The 16,456-nt window shown below is 38.8% G+C and overlaps 1 protein-coding gene across 2 annotated transcripts in view; it reads right to left on the reverse strand.

The window, feature by feature from the left end:
* The window catches only part of LOC121926633 (phospholysine phosphohistidine inorganic pyrophosphate phosphatase), a 195,064-nt gene that overhangs the window by 57,746 nt on the left and 120,862 nt on the right, over nt 1-16,456 (reverse strand). Inside the window, exon 7 of one of the 2 annotated variants that reach the window (XM_042459772.1) lies at nt 9,225-9,370. The exons of the other annotated variant lie outside the window; for it this stretch is intronic. Within the exon in view, the coding sequence (XP_042315706.1) occupies nt 9,225-9,370 (146 nt within the window). The remainder of the gene's footprint in view (nt 1-9,224; nt 9,371-16,456) is intronic. 2 annotated transcript variants of the gene reach the window in all.

The raw sequence follows: 16,456 nt of genomic DNA on the forward strand, positions 1-16,456 counted from the left end.
GAATGGAAATATTGGACTGGACATTTATGGGTGTATTTGGAATTAGCTCAAATTTTTATATCCGCTCCTTAATGGGTGGCATTTATGCAGACCAATGAACAGCATAAGCATCCTCTTGGCAACAGGAAAAAATATCACTTGCAACTGAATATTTTTTGGGAATTTTTTGTTTATTTTGCATCAGTGCAAGAAAGCAGTAAAGTGAAAATCATACATCCCTCCAGATACTATTGGGCTACAATTCCCAGCTTTCCTCACTTTTGACTGTGCTGTTTCTAACTAATGGAAGCTGCAGTGAAACAACATCTGATTCCTGTCCCTGGGTTAAGAGAATTGGCCCTAATATATTTATAATGCACTTGCCTTTAGCATGTTGTGTGCCACCTTAGGTCCCACTTGGCAAAAAGGCAAGATTAAATTGAAATAAAGTTAAATTTAAAAAAACACCTTTCAGGACTGGCAAAATGCCCCATCTTGGCTCTCAATCAATCACTGCTGCATTATTTTCTACTCCCATCCACCCACTCTTTGGCAGATGACAGGCACTTTCTTGGATTATGCTAAGCACACTCAGCAACCATAATGAACATGTGCAAATATGTTCAAAATGAGAACTGCCAGTTTAGATACAGGTGACACATTACTGATCTGTGAGCACATACTTGCTATTAGGAGGGTGAAAGTGGACATGCTCCATGTGTTTTCAAATATTTATGATAAGTCCTTGAAATTACTTTGAGAGCTGGTTAGATAAAGGGAAGGCATGTTTAACATCCTGTGTGCTGTTTTGCATTGTAAACCACTTTGAGACTTTTAAAATGAAAAGCAGTATAGAAATCTTCACAAAAATGTCAGACAGGTATCTGAGTCAAGACTTTCCCCTCCTGACGAACCTGCATGAATATGGCTTTGATAAAAGCTGTTTAATAATTATATACTTCCTGGGAATATTATTTTACAAAGTCTCTGAAAGGACTGCATATACTAGGTACTCAGGAGATCGGGTTGCGGCACTTAAAATAAAGACAAATGTACCACTGAGTTGATAGGCAGGTAGCTGAACTTGCTCTGGTTTTACCAAATTAAATTCAGCTACCTGCTGATCAACTGGTTTCCATTTTGACACCCACATTTGTTGCAGGGGGGTTATATTACATGACTTTAAATTAGCCTCAAGAGTTTCCAAGCTAGACCAATCCAGGACCAGTTTTATGGCAATGTGAAGAAAGAATGCAAGTGTGATTTACAAGCCACTCTTTCTGTTACCCAAAATCTTGCAAACCTTTGAGTACATTTAACAGTGTTTTTACTTCTCTGACCTGCTGTATAAAAAGACATAATTGAAAAGCACAGCTCCTAAATAGGAATTGTAGGGTGTTGTTTTTTTAAAAAAAAAATCAGATGGCAATGATGAATATAACATGAAAACATTTAATAGTTCTTATTAAAGGCATTGCTGGAGAAAAGACCTGATTTATGAACAATATGCCAAGGTTATAAATAAGGTACACTTTGCTTCTAACACAGTTGGTGAAGAAAATTAATGTTCTGTTTTCTGTAACCTTTGTACTCTCCCTTCCTCTGCTACTATGGCAAAGCTTAATGTATATTAAGCTGGTTCTCAGAAAAAGACAACACAATGGTACCCAGCTTTGGGATTTTTAAAAAAGCATTTAGCAAGAATAGGTAGGCACCTGTTTTTGTCAAGGTTGGCAGTTTCATCCTTTTGGTATACTCATGTATTCCCCCTTTACAGAAATTGACTTACTGCCTCCTTTTTTTGCTAGCACAGCACCTCCTGCAAAGTATGCCAGGAAAGTATACTTAAAATATATTTTGTGCTGGAATCACTCTGAAGCACAACCGTCGCTAAACGAAAAACAATCTGAGTGCTGTTGCTTCATGAAGGAGTAAGAAAGATTCCTGCCCAGCCCAGGGCTTCACTTGATCTGAAGTGATTTCATTTGCCAAATGTACAGTATTCTCTCCACACAATTGCTTCTAGCACAAGGTATGCAGTGTGCTTGAGATTTAGCCAAGAGGGAGAAAACAATGCCTAAACTAATTGATTAATTAATTATGTTTGTATGCTCTCTTTTCCCAAAGTGAGACTCAAGGCGGCACCCAGAGAGAGTCACTATAAAACCAGAACAACAAATATTTTAAAACAATTAAAATCATCACATAAAACATTATAAATTATTTAAAAGACATACAAAGAAAGCTAAAACATTGCTATTAAAAAAGCTTCCTGGCTTATACAGTAAAAACCTGCTTAAATAAAAAGACTGTTGCCTGCTGGTGAAAGGAAAGCATAGCTTCCTGTAGAAGAGAGTTCCAGAAAGTGGGAACAGCCACCAAGAAAGCTATATTTTGTGTCCTCACCAAATGAGCCTGTGATGGTGATGGGACCGAGAGAAAGCCTTTCCCTGTAGATCTTAGAGCTCTGGCAGGTTTATATGGGTATGGTCTTTCACATAGTTTAAATACCCTAAAGGCACCAAATCCTGTCTGAACTTGGAAGCTAAGCAGGCTCAGCCCTGGTTAGTATTTGGAGGGGAGACTACCAATGAATACCTGGTCCTGTAGGCTATACTTCAGAGGAAGGAACTGGCAAAACTACCATTGCCTATGAAAACCTTATCAAATTCATGGGGTTGCCATAAGTTAAGAGGAGACTTGAAGGCACACACACTCAAGCTAACCACAACCCTAACTGTGCCTATATTTGCAAAGCAGGAAGATATGCATGCCATGTTTAGAAACAGGATGTTAAGAGAAGGAAGGAATCTCATTTATTGTTGTTGCTATTATAACAGGAATTCACCACAAACTTAAACCTAAACACATTTATTTGGACTATTTGCCACTAATTTCCAAATATCTGCCCCCCTCCCAATAGGTTAGTATTACATGTTTACATACCTTCCAACTGTCTCATTTTGGCAGGGACAGTCCTGATTAATCCTCTGTTATCCCACTTTTAAAAATGCTTTAAAATGTCCCAGTTTCTTTCTCTTCCTCCCATTGTCCCATTAATCCCCTGTTTATTCCAGCTGCTACAAACTGAGTTTATCACTCAGGAGAAGGAGTGGGAGGCAGAGTCTGGAGGTACAGACAAAAGCAAACTGCTGCAGTCTTTTCTAGCTTGCATCTTCTTCCTTGTTAATAATTTTGCATGTCTCAACTGCACTCTGATGTTGTTTGGGCACACATGTCTCAGTTTTCATCTGTGAAGTGTTGGGCACAGTGTAATGGTTGGAGCACTGGAGACTAGGGTTCAAATCCTGTCTCGGCCATGAAAACCCACTGAATGACCTTGGGCAAGTCAGATTCTCTCAGCTTCAGAGGATGGCAATGGCAAACCCCCTCTGAAGAAACTTGCTGAGAAAATCCTGTGATAGAGTTGCCATAAATTCGAAATGACTTGAAGCACAATACACATGCTTTCATATAGAAAAGTACTTAAATATCAGTTATTATGAGAGGTAAAGTACGTGTAGAAGAAACTGTAAAAATACTAGTGGAGTCCACTTGGAAGCACCACTAAATACAAATTAGCCTTGCTCCCTACTGTCACAACTTTGTGACTTCAATTATCTGAGCTGCTGAGAATCACACCTCCTCTTGTTTCCACAGTCACAGAATCCTGTGAACTGGCTTTTGTATACATATAAACGTGTGGAGTGTTTTCTCCCAGTATTTGTAAAAATATTAGTAAAATAAATAATATATATTTTTAAAAGAACAGCAATTAAATTACATATCTCAGAGGCAAACTCACTTGAACCACTATGTGGGCCATGGGACACTGTGTTAAATGAATATTGTTTTGTTGTCATACAGAGGTGGCTGATTTTCAAGACGTTTCAGCATGTTACTTCTATTATTTTGCTGCCTAGCATTTTCTTAGAAAAACAAGAACCTGTAAATGGTTTTTCAGGAATGCAATTGTTGAATGAACAAAAGAGCTAAAATGAAAGAAAAGTATTTCAGGAACAGAGAACACTTGAACGCAGGTACAGAAAAATATGCTTGCAAACTGTGCAGTTTGGTGGAATATTATCTGCGTCTATATAAGGAATAAAATCTGATGGGTCGGCAGCCAACTACTGTACAGTTCTTTTTGTTGACCCAGCCACTTCATACAGAGGTCAACAGGGGGTGGATGGTCTTTACAACAAAGAAAGAAAGAAAGAAAGAAAGCAGAAACCAAAGACAGAGTTAAACGGTACACTGCAGGACAAAGAAATAAGATTTCTTAAACATAAACACAAACCTTTTAATGGAAGACTAATCATTAAAGTTTTTTAAACACATCTAAAATTCCCAGACTCGTGATCAGTTTTGAAAAAGAATATGGGGAAAAGTGGGTATATGAAGTCTAGTGTCACCTTTCAAACTAACAGATTTTTTTTAAAAAAAGCATAATTTTTCATGGATTATAAGGCAATCACTCTGCCCTTATGCTGGAACAGACATAATATGACTGACTTTCTGGGAAAAAAATCAATCTTGCTAATTATGGTCCAAAACAAACTGCAGTAATAATCCAGTTTGAGACCGCTTTAACTGCCCTGGCTCAGTGCTAGGGAATCCTGGGAATTGTAGTTTATTGTGGCATGAGAGCTCTCTCTGACAGAGAAGGCTCAATGTCTCATACTCCAGCTCCAACGATTCCGTAGCATTAAGCCAGGGCAGTTAAAGTGGTCTCAAAGTGGATAATTTCTGCAGTGTGTTTTGGATTAGAGACAGAGTACAGACCACCCCAAAAGGGCAGCCTGCCGGCGCTTGGTTTTCTGCCAGATTGAAGCCTCAGCTGCCAAACAGCTAGGCTTCCCGCTGGCAGAAAAAGAAACCGCAAAAAGTGGGTTCTTTCTACACCGTGGTGGCGGCGTAACAAGTGTGCCACAGTGCTAGGGTTGTGTGGGGTCTGGAAACGGCGCCCTGAGGCAACTGTAGCACGTCATCAGGACGTGCCAAAGGGCCTGTCTGTTCTGGGCCTAAGTCTCTAGAAAGTATCTAGGCATACCCTCTAATATTTCACATATGAAGACTGGGAGATAGATGGTCAAGCAACATCGGAGTGTAGTCACTCCTTGGAGAGTGGCAGAGTCTCCTTCCTTGGAGGTCTTTAAGCAGAGGTTGGATGGCTATCTGTTGGGGATGCTTTGATTGTGATTTCCTGCATGGCAGGGGGTTGGACTGGAAGGCCCTTGTGGTCTCTTCCAACTCTATGATTCTATGAAAAAGTTGCTCACGAGGAAGAACAGGCAACCTAGGAGAGGCTGCAGCAGTTTGCTTTTGCATAAGTTTAAATATTTGTTTAAATATTTGAAGGGATGTCATATTGAGAAGGGAGCAAGCTTGTTTTCTGCTGCTCCAGAGAACAGGACCCGGAGCAATGGATGCAAGCTACAGGAAAAGAGATTCCACCTCAACATTAGCAGGAACATCCTGACAGTAAGGGCTGTTTGACAGTGGAACACACTCCCTCAGAGTGTAGTGGAGTCTCCTTCCTCAGAGGTCTTTAAGCAGAGGATGGATGGCCATCTGTCTCGGATGCTTTGATTGAGAGTTCCTGCATTGCAGGGGGTTGGACTGGATGGCCCTTGTGATCGCGTCCAACTCTACGATTCTATGATTCTTAGCCTACTGGGAAGGGCAACATTCTGCACCCTTCTATCGTCTGTCCTCTGGTGAGTTAATTGAGTGCAAACTACTTTGGCACTCTGAATTCAGTTTGCAGCAACTGAAATAAGTGAAGAACAAAGGGGTAAAGTGGGAGGAGGAGGCAGAAACTGGGACATGTTAAAAGCAGCTGAAAAGTGGGATGAGAGAGGATTAATTGGGCCTGTCCCTGCCCAACTGGGAGAGTTGGAGAGTATGTGTATTTTTGTCCTCTTTGTTGTCGTATGCCTTCAGGGTGTTTCTAACTTATGGTGACCCTAAGGTGAACCTATATGAACCTATAAAGAAATCTAAACTTTTGGGTTTTGGAGTATTTGGCATTTTGGATAAGGGAGATTCAACCCATATTGCCTTGACAAGCTTAATGTGCTCTAACAACAGAAAATATGATATCCTTGTAATGTTGACAGAATGCTTTACACAGAGTAAGTGAACATCTAATAAATTTTGCTAATTTCTTGACATCTTGTTTCTTTCTAAAATAAAAATTATCTGATTGAAGCATCTATTAACATGGATTTACACCATCTTGGTATATGAAGTTATCGTAGTGGGAAGACTGAGAGGGGAAATGTTTCTCTTGTGTTGCTAAAGTTCTTGGGATTTAAAAAAAACAACAACATCTACATGACATTTCCTTTCTCAGAGAACATCCAGTTCAAAGAGAGAGAGAGATTTTAATCCTACCTAGAAGCTGAGTTCTTTTTAATCTAGAGTAAACTGCAGCAGAAACATTTTTAAACAAACGTGGTTGTTTAATTTAAAATAAAGATAATTCTGATGTTTCTTCTGTTGGATGGGAGGAGAAGCACCAAGCCTTTACAGTAGAACAGTAAAAAGATTTTAGTACCCTGATGAAACTCTTCCAGCAGCTAAGGATGAATGAGAAGCAAAAGTAATAGGTGACAGACCTAGGATCAGAATCCTGAATGCAACTGTTTAGCAACTTGTGCACAGGGACAAACAGGACTACAACATAGAGAAATGGAAGATGACAAACAATAGGAAGAACAAGAGACTTCTTCCATAAGATCCAAGAAATCAAAGGGAAATTTAAAACAAGAGTGGGGGCACTACACAACCAACAGGGGAACACATTACATGATCAAGAAGAAATAAAAGGATGATGGAAACAGTACATAGAAGAACTATATAAAAGAAAGGAAAGGGTGACAAAAATTGATAGAAGATTTGATGCATTGGTTGTGCAACTACTTGCAATCAGTGAGGCAAGTCGTTGCAAAACCAATTAATCGAATCTTCTATCAATATTTTTAAAATGAAATTGATAGAAGATTCGATTCATTGGTTTTTCAACCACTTGCCTCACTGATTGCAAGTAGCTGCAAAATCAATGAATTGGATCTTCTATCAATTTAGGATAGATAGATAGATAGATAAGTTCCTAAGTCGGGCTGCCGTTTACATCACTGACGATGCTCATATGATTGACATGTATTTTGAAGCAGTGCAAACTAATGGAGATAATAATAATAATAATAATAATAATAATAATAATAATATTTTATTTCTATTTCCCACCTCTCCCTGTGGATCACGGTGGGATTACAACAGTCAGCAAATTTCAACAATAAAAACATCAAATACATAGCTTAAAAACATACTTTACTATCAATACAATACAGTTGGTCGACTCTCCATAAAAAGCATACAATACTAACAGAGGTGAGATATTTTACAGCAGGTTTGGTGGGTAGGCTCGCTGGAAGAGATTCGTCTTCAGTGCTTTCTTGAAAGCATCCATGGTGGTAATAAGACGGATCTCTTCTGGCAAATCGTTCCACAACTTGGGGGCCATAGCAGAAAATGCTCTGTGTGATGTTGTAACTAGCCTGGTATTTATGTAGTCTAGTGATTTCTTCCCAGATATTCTGAGAGTGCAGGGCCGATTGTGTAGGGAGAGGCGTTCCTTCAAGTAACTTGGGCCCAAGCCACTTAGGGCTTTAAAGGTAATAACCAACACTTTGTATTGCGCCCGGAAGCTAATCGGCAGCCAGTGCAGAGATTTTAATATTTCTGTTATATGGTCAAACCTTGATGCTCCGGTGACCAATCTAGCTGCTGCATTTTAAGCTAAATGAAGCTTCCGGACTTGGTACAAAGGTAGCCCCATGTAGAGCACATTACAGAAATCTAAACGAGAGATTACCAGTTGTGCCAAAAAAGAAGTGATTACAAGGGGATAATGAAAAGATCCATTTTCATGGTGGGAATGACGGACCTTTTGGAATCGATTTACCAACACAGAGTGAAGTCGAATTGCACACAGGTTTAAAAGTAAGTGGGAATGAGCCCTTAGTGAGCTACACTGAAATTTGCCTGCTCAGCATTAAAGGAACACAACACAATCTTCTACTAACGTATGCCAAGGTGAAATTTGGAAACTGGAGCAGGTGATCCTGTATGGGGCTGAGAACAAGGGAAGGAACTGTATATATTCGTCTATAAGTCTAAAAATTTATGCCCAAATATTGACCTCAAAATACCAGGTCAACTTATTTATGGGCCAGTATGGTAATGTGATAGCAGATTTTCCCATACAGTGGGAAGAGAGTTTCTTTTTCTCTGGAGCCAAGCAGAAAGAGTTCTGAGTGATTAATTGCTGTTTGGGAGAAGGCTGAAACCAAAGTTGAAACAAACACTGAAGCAAAATGCATCAATTAGAGTGTCTCTTACCATACGCACACATAGACACACTGAAGGACCCTCCAGGTTCTACCCTTGACTTATGCATGGGTCATGGCAAAATCCATAATTCTGGCCCCAAAGCCTGCCCTTGACTTATACATGAGGTTAACTTACCGTGGAGTATAGACAGTGTGTGTACTATTTTATATCCTCTTGCAAGTGGATTATATTCTACATTTACCCTACCAAAGGCTGTAACAACCATTCTCAGTGAAGGGAGGAATCCCATGTCTGTTATTCTTACTCTAAACCTGCAAGAGCTCACTGTACATTTATACTTTGGGATGGGGAGATTTTGTTTAGTTAATTTACCTAGTTTGTATTTCTTGATAATTTATGAATTTACATTCTGGTATTTCCATTGTTCTACATTTTGTGATCAAATTCTGTAACCAAAATATGGGTGAGAAAATATTTACATTGGTGAAAAGTACACATTAAAATGCATATCACAGTGAAAATATCATAGTAAAACATGATATTTATGTAAAAATGAATAAGAAAATGCCTGTACAGATATTTTCACCTTGATGCAATTATGACTGTAACAACATAAAACATTGTCTCCATTTCTCCAACAAAAGACACCAACCCTAGTATATTGTTAACAGATTATCAACTACATTCCACATATACACATTTTTTCAGTATAAAGAGTTCTTGTATCAGTTTCCATTTCTGTAGCAATTCTCCCTGCTGAGGTATTTCAGCACAGAATAATATTTTTATAGTATTATGGTCACTAAGAGATTTAATAGGGACACTGAGAGCTATTTTTGTACTTTACTACAAATTAGCAGTTTCCCCAAGGGAGCATCACTTACCTATATAAGGCAAGAGAGTAAATTTATCTCTTATTTTGGTGGAGCAAAATGTATTTTTCAAACCATCTGGGAAAAACTTGTCTTCCATCATTGGCTTTGGACCCATACATTTGAAAGCGGGGGTTGGATGTGTATGCATAAACAAACTGAAGGGAAAGGAAGGGAAGGAAGAAGCCTCTTAGATAATAATCACAAAAGTGCATATTTTTCTGCTTAATAGTGAAAGAGGAAGCTGCCAAAGGGAGAGCTAATGATGCTCAAGATTTTCAAACAGTATAGATTCCCATACAAAGTGATCTGATCCACACTTCCTGGACAAGTGTGAGAACCAGTTCGTGGTATGCATAGTTTTCACACATTCCAAATATTCTGATACATTTCATAGCCTGAAAAGAAATATTAAAATACATTTTACATGTTATTTTGAGGGGGGAATACATTTAGAAAAATGTGGGTTGAAAGAACATTATAAATGTGTATTCTGAGAGGAAAAAACATACTTAAACATGCAATTAAATGCAAAGACACATTTAGTTTTAAAAGCACAGGATAGTTTGAACGTTTGACAGAGCAGATTTTTGCATGAGCACATTGAAATGTGGTGTGGACCAAACACAGGACAATGATCCCACTCCTAAATGAACCTACATTCTAAAACATTATAGGTACTGTGGGGCAGGGGCTGGACCTGGACCACAGTAACTTTATAGTGATCAAAGAAGGCCATCAGCCTTAGAGCATGCATCTACACAGTAGAAGCAACACAATTTGACACTACTTTAAGTCCATCCTATGGAATCCTGAGATTTGTAGTTTTACAAAGGCCTCAACCTTTTTTTGCCAAAAAGTGCTGGTGTCTTACAAAATGGCAAATCCTAGGGTTCTGTAGAATGGAGACAAGGCAGTAAAAGTGGTGTGAAACTGCATTATTTTTACAGTGCAGATGTACCCAGAATCTTCATGGAAGTCAGCTCCTGGTTGACAAAATGTAACTCAAAATACGAATGTTCTAAACCTGTAATAGTATATTATAACTTTAAAAAACTTGTCTTGAGGATTCTATTAAAAGGAAAATAAAAACAACCTAATAAATCATATTCTTAAAGCAACAGTCCTCCGCTTTGCCTTCTGCTTCCTTCCAAGAGGCCAGAATTTATAACCCTAGACCAACCTAGCCTCCTCCTACGTAACTGCATTTATGAGCTCTGCTTCATTTGTTGTTTTTTGGGCCACCAAATCACGTGGATGGGGGAATGATTGGGAGTTTTCCTGTTTTCAGGCTAACAGAAGAAAAACAAGTGGCAAGGACTTTTCTACAAGTAGTGTGGGAAATCTTTGGGTGTCCAGATCATTGGGAGTGTTACTCCCACGATCCTTGGCCATGCTAAGTGGCACTGATTGGTTTTGTAGTCCTGAGCTGCAATCTACACCATAGCAGGAAGGAACATTTATTTTCTCCAGTAACAATATAATTCTGCTCTGAACAAACCCCGTCAATGTAAAATACGTTGAGATGGCTTCATGGTGAATATGCAGTTCAGACCCATTAGCTTTAGAGAAGACCTGCTCCAAATGAAGATGAAAACTGCTAAAACTGGTATGTTGATTTGGATCAAAACAACTGCCTACATTTTCAGACTCTCATGGGGCTGGGATGGTAACTATGGAAACTGTCATGATAAAGTGCTGGCTATTTAAAACTGACCAGAAAACTATTGTCACTTATCCTGAATTTTTATTCTTTAGGACCTAAGTACAGACAGGTTGTCCTCAAGTTATTATAGTTTGTTTAAGTGGCAATAAATTATTTAACACATCCCCTATCTTTTGCATCACATGCCATTTGGGATAAATTTTAATTATCCTTTTGGGGGAATTTTTCTAGCACCAGAGAATGTCTTGAGGAAGAAGGGCGTGAAAAAATGTACAAAGCAAGTGATATATTTTTTCAACTGCTGTAATATCACTCCCAGAAACATGTACTACTCCCTTCTCCCTTGTAATCTCATCCATCTAATTTGGTTTGGAGATGGCCTCTTTGTTACACCTATTCATAGCTGTTGCATAACTGGAAAGCTCTTGGGGGTACCCAACAAGTATTCAGGCCAAAATAATCTTACTTGTGAAAGTGATGGTACTGTCAAGTTAAAGTTTGCTGCTTGAGGCCCTTTCCGCTTGTGTAACTCTGTATGATTGCAGAAGTACCTGGTGATCTCATCTGCAGACTTATAACCCACAGGCAAATTTCCTGTTAGGTTTTGGCATATGCTAAAGTCACTTCTTGTAACACGGGAGTAACAAAATGTAAATCAGACCATTCCTCCAGACACACCTATAAAATGCAGAATTCTGGATTTCATGCACTTTACCCTGGTCAGGTACTTTACACATAATTAGTAACTTACATATGTGTCAAAAATATAATATAGGAGAACTGGACATGAAAGCTCCCAATATCTTAATCTTTCACTTCACAGGTTCTAAAATTTCACAATCCTGATAAACATATGTGTCCATGTTTGTTATTTGGGGGTTGCTATGTTTTCACTCCAGCCAGCATGGTGTAGTGGTTTGAGTGTTGGACTGTGACTTTGTAGACAAAGATTTGAAACTCAGCTTGGCCATGTAAACCCACTAGGACACCTTGACCAAATCACACTCTCTCGGTATCAAGGGATGGCAATGGCAAACCCCTCTGAAGAAACCTGCCAAGAAAATCCCATGATAGGTTCACCTTAGAGTTGCCATATATTGGAAACTTCTTGAAGACACACAACAACAACTACAACAACAAGAACAAGTTTTCACTTCATAGCATTTACCTGCTAGACTTTAAGCATGAAGGAAATCTCTATTAGTAAGGAGATTTAAGAAAATGTCTACAGGAGGGATGGAGAAAGTACAGCACCACTATTGATATCATCCTGCCACCAAAGATCTTTTGCCTGGAGTTGCTACAATAGGTTTCAGAGAGATTTGCTCATCTTGCCAAAATTATCATTTTGTGCTTTGATTTCTGCTCCTATTCCTGAGGAGGACTATAAAAATCACTGGCACAAAAATACTTTCCAGACTTGGCTAGCAGCACAGATAAAGGCTAAACCAAACAGGAAGCCAATTTGGACTATGCTTAAAGCAAGTCTATCTGAAGCGCAGAGAAAGAAAGGAAAGGAAGGGTGGAGGATGTTCAGGGAAGTGGGAACAATATAGTCTAGCCAAACAGACTATTGGCTTCATAGCTAGCTGAAGCATCAACACTTTTGCTTTTTAGAAAAACAAAAGAAAAGAAAACAAAAGGACTAAGCATCATTAAGGGTATCGGATTAATACAACTTCAGTTTAATTTAGTTCGTTGCATGCAAAACATCTGCAAGAAGAATGATGCTCTCATCCTTCGTGACTAGATTTTAGCCGGGGGGAGCATTAGGGGACAGGCTATATGTGGCCCTACAGATGTTCTAGGACTACAATTTCTATCAGTCCTAATAAGGCCAATAGTCAATGGTGCACGATAATGGAAGCTACAGTACAGCACCTATAATCTATGCATTGGCCAACTCTGTTATAGGCTTACGGTCTCTGATGCATTAGAGGGAAACCAAGGATATGTTGTGGGACAATGTAATGTGGGGTGTATCAATTCCAGCTCTTTAGAAAACATGGAGACTGGATGGAGGGGTTGTTGTTGTTTGTGCCTTCAGGTTGTTTCAGACTCATGGTGACCCTAAGGCAAACCTATCATGGGGTTTTCTTGGCAAGATTTTTTCAGAAGAAGTTTGCCATGGCCTCCTCCTGAGACTGAGAGCATGTGACTTGCCCAAGCTCATCCAATGCTTTTCATGGCCAAGCTGGGAATTGAACCCTGGTCCCAAGAGTCATAGTCCAACACTCAAACCATTATACCACACTGGTCTGCTCACACTCAAACTCACAGTGGGAAATCTCTCTCTCAATTCCAACCCTAATAAAAATGGATAGTAATCTTGGGATGCATTTGTTTGTTTTCTTAAAGCATGTGGCCAGCCTTATTTGAGTACCTTTGTATGTCTATAAGAACATTTTTATACTGTCTCTATTCTTGTGATTCTTTGCAGTGTGCATTGACTGATGGGGGGAGATGATATGATGTTAATAATATTCTCTTAGAGCAGAGGATTGGTCCACAATGCCTTTTGCTTGGAGTCACTTTTGAATTTTATTTTTAGACCTAAACCTTTCCCATTGCAAAATGACATGTAGGCACAAATTGATTAGAGCTTTGACTCCATGATAAGTAGAGCCATAGCTAATGCTGTCTTTATTGGGTTTATAACTGAAGTGGGGAAGGATGCTCCATGCGGAAGGGTGATGCATTTAAAAGAAAAACCATAGGTGTTTTTTTGTCCCCAGAAGGCAAAAAGCACCTCAAAACCACAGTGAAACCTAACAGTTTTGCTCCCAAGTACCTTAAAGACAGCACTAAACCAAAACAAGTTCACATTTTTCTGCCCTCCTCCTTCTTTCTCCTTCTTTCCCTTTCTGGGCATACAGTAGTTCAGTCTAGAGGGTGGAAGGCTGATTTCTCATTGGTGCTGGTCAGTTGTTTTCCTCTTTCTCTCCACATGCCAAGTCATTCCTCTATGTTGTCTCTTTGTTCCCCTTCTGCAGCACTGTCCTCCTCCTCAGATTCAAAACAGCTGAAGATGTGATCTCAGCTTCTACCTCTCACCCTCTGAACATAAATAATGTAGCAGCGAGTTTATGGGCTAATTCATTCTTTTGTACAGGTTGATTACTTTTTAAAAACAAAGAAGGTTTGCTTTGTTAATTGAATGGGCAATTTGAAAGCTCTTTATATTTTGCCACCCAAAGGCTGCTTAGAAACAAACAAACAAACAAACAAACTAGATAGTGAAGAGATACTGCTGAAGGGAAGGGTTGGGGAAATCTGCAGTGGATTTCTTTTGGAGGGGGAGGAAGACTGGCTCTGAGACTTTTTAACCCTGGTTTGAAAATACTTTTGCATTCCAGAAAAAGTCCAGTAGGAGATCCAGATTTATGGGGAATGATGCCATCTGTGCTTTCTTGTTGGGAAAAACACTTTGTCTGTGATTGGTTATAATTTTGTTACATTCTTGCTGGCTAAATCTAACAATAATGATGAGCCTGCCCACTTGTTGACCCACGTTTTCCTTTAGTTCTGCAACTTTGATTCTTGCTTCTCCTCTGTAGTTATATATCTTATTAATACTGGGTCTGAAGAAAGTTTTTTTTAAAAAAAATCAATAGTAATTACGACCATAGAAAGTTACTGAAGTTTTTTTTAATTACCTATTCAAGGAAAAAGCATTAAATCAACTGGAATTATGGAATGGGAATTTTCTTATTCAAAGGGAGATTAATTGGTTTTAATGGGGAAAGTGACCAGAGATGGTTCTTGTGTTCATGTTCCACACTTGAACTTCCAGGGGCATCCCTGGAAATAAAAATGTTCCACTCCAACAAAGCAAGCTTTGGATACGCTGAAGCAGTACCTTAAAAAGGGAAAATATTTTGCTGCCATAAGTGTTCTGTCCATAGACTCCCTGACAATTTTGAAATACAGAAAGATGTTGGTAATCTACAGCTTTTTAAAATGCATTGACTTGAATAGAGGAAGCTGTCTTATATATTGGTCCATCTAGAAATGTGCTGAAGATACTGTGGACAGCCAAAAAGATCAACAAATGGGATCTTGAGCAGATTAAGCTAGAAATCTCCCTAGATGCCAAGATTACATTGAGGCTGTCATACTTTGGCCACATCATGAGATGGCAAAACTCACTAGAAAAGACAATAATGCTTGAAAAGGTGGAGCTTACTAGAAAGAGAGGAAGACCTCATGCAAGATGGATAGCCTCAATCAAGGAGGTTATGTTTCTGAAGTTACAGGAACAAAACAGAGCAGTGGAGGACAGGTGGTCTTGGAGATGTCTCATCCACAGAGTCGACATGAGTCAGGGCTGACTCAAGGACAGTTAACAACACCAATCCAGCTTATAGACATCAGCAAACTGATGTAATCCAAATGTTTTGGACTATAGGTTGAGGGCATCAAATTGCATACCCCTTGACTACTCCCAACAGCCCTCCAGGTTTTCTCAGTTTCATCTGAAGAGGATACTAGAAGCTGAACCTGGGACCTTTTGCGTGCACAGCACGTAATATACTTCTGATTTGAGGTCCTTCATCCTTCAGTGACCAAGCACTCAAAAACACTAGAAAAGAGGAAACCATTTATGTACCCTATATATATATATATATATATATATATATATATATATATTGCAATAGTTTTAAGTTTGTACTGCAACAGATAGCCGCAGTTATTTAATAGGTAGCATTCCCAACACATATCTCTCTATTCACTATTCACATTCCCACTATTCATAATCTTCAAAAGGGTTATGCCATTTGTTATGTACCTGAAATCACACTTTCTGTGTGAGGAAATTAAGTGTAACATTTTTAGAGATATTTTATAGAAAATTGATTCAAGAGCAAACTTGTGGTTTTCCCAGACATGTAGAAAGTGAATTGATTCTCTTCAGTCAGTGCATTGATATATTAGGAAAATAAAGCAGGCAATCAGCAGCATAAAAAGCATTCCTTCTAGGAACTGTCACATAGATAAGAGAGAGGAGACAATATATGGGATTTCTGTCAAATATCCTAGAGTTCTATCTTCAAAGGTAATAGACAGAGAACAGACATCCTCTAACAGTGATGATAGTGAATATTTGGAAACTATACAATGCATACTTCACAAGAGACTGCTTTATGTGCTCTACAGGAACATCTGTGTAAATAATTTTGTTTGGGTTTGTGGGATTATGGCATTTTAGGCTAGAGCTTTCAACTAGTTTTCCAGGTATCTAAAGTTTTATTATATACAAAACAAAAAGGAAGGAAGCAAGAAGTTGTAACACATGCAAGCTTTGATCATATTCACATATTTCTAAGGGAAGCTATGGTACTTTATTTTAATACATCATAGAACAGTGTTCTATTAATGAAGTTGTGCTTCAGAGGAAACCAACAGACAGAAAGAATTCTACTCTTCTCCTCCAGCCAACCAATACCAAAACACTGCCGTTTTGGTTATGGAAAAAAATCTATATTTTTTCATGTTTCCAACAGATATTTGAGTGGGGAAGGGCCAATGTATAGTAACCCTTATTAGAGGTAGTTTTTTCAAAGCACTGTCTTATAGT

The sequence above is a fragment of the Sceloporus undulatus genome, chromosome 3 (genome assembly GCF_019175285.1).
Source record: "Sceloporus undulatus isolate JIND9_A2432 ecotype Alabama chromosome 3, SceUnd_v1.1, whole genome shotgun sequence".
In the NCBI taxonomy this organism is placed as follows: Eukaryota; Metazoa; Chordata; class Lepidosauria; order Squamata; family Phrynosomatidae; genus Sceloporus; species Sceloporus undulatus.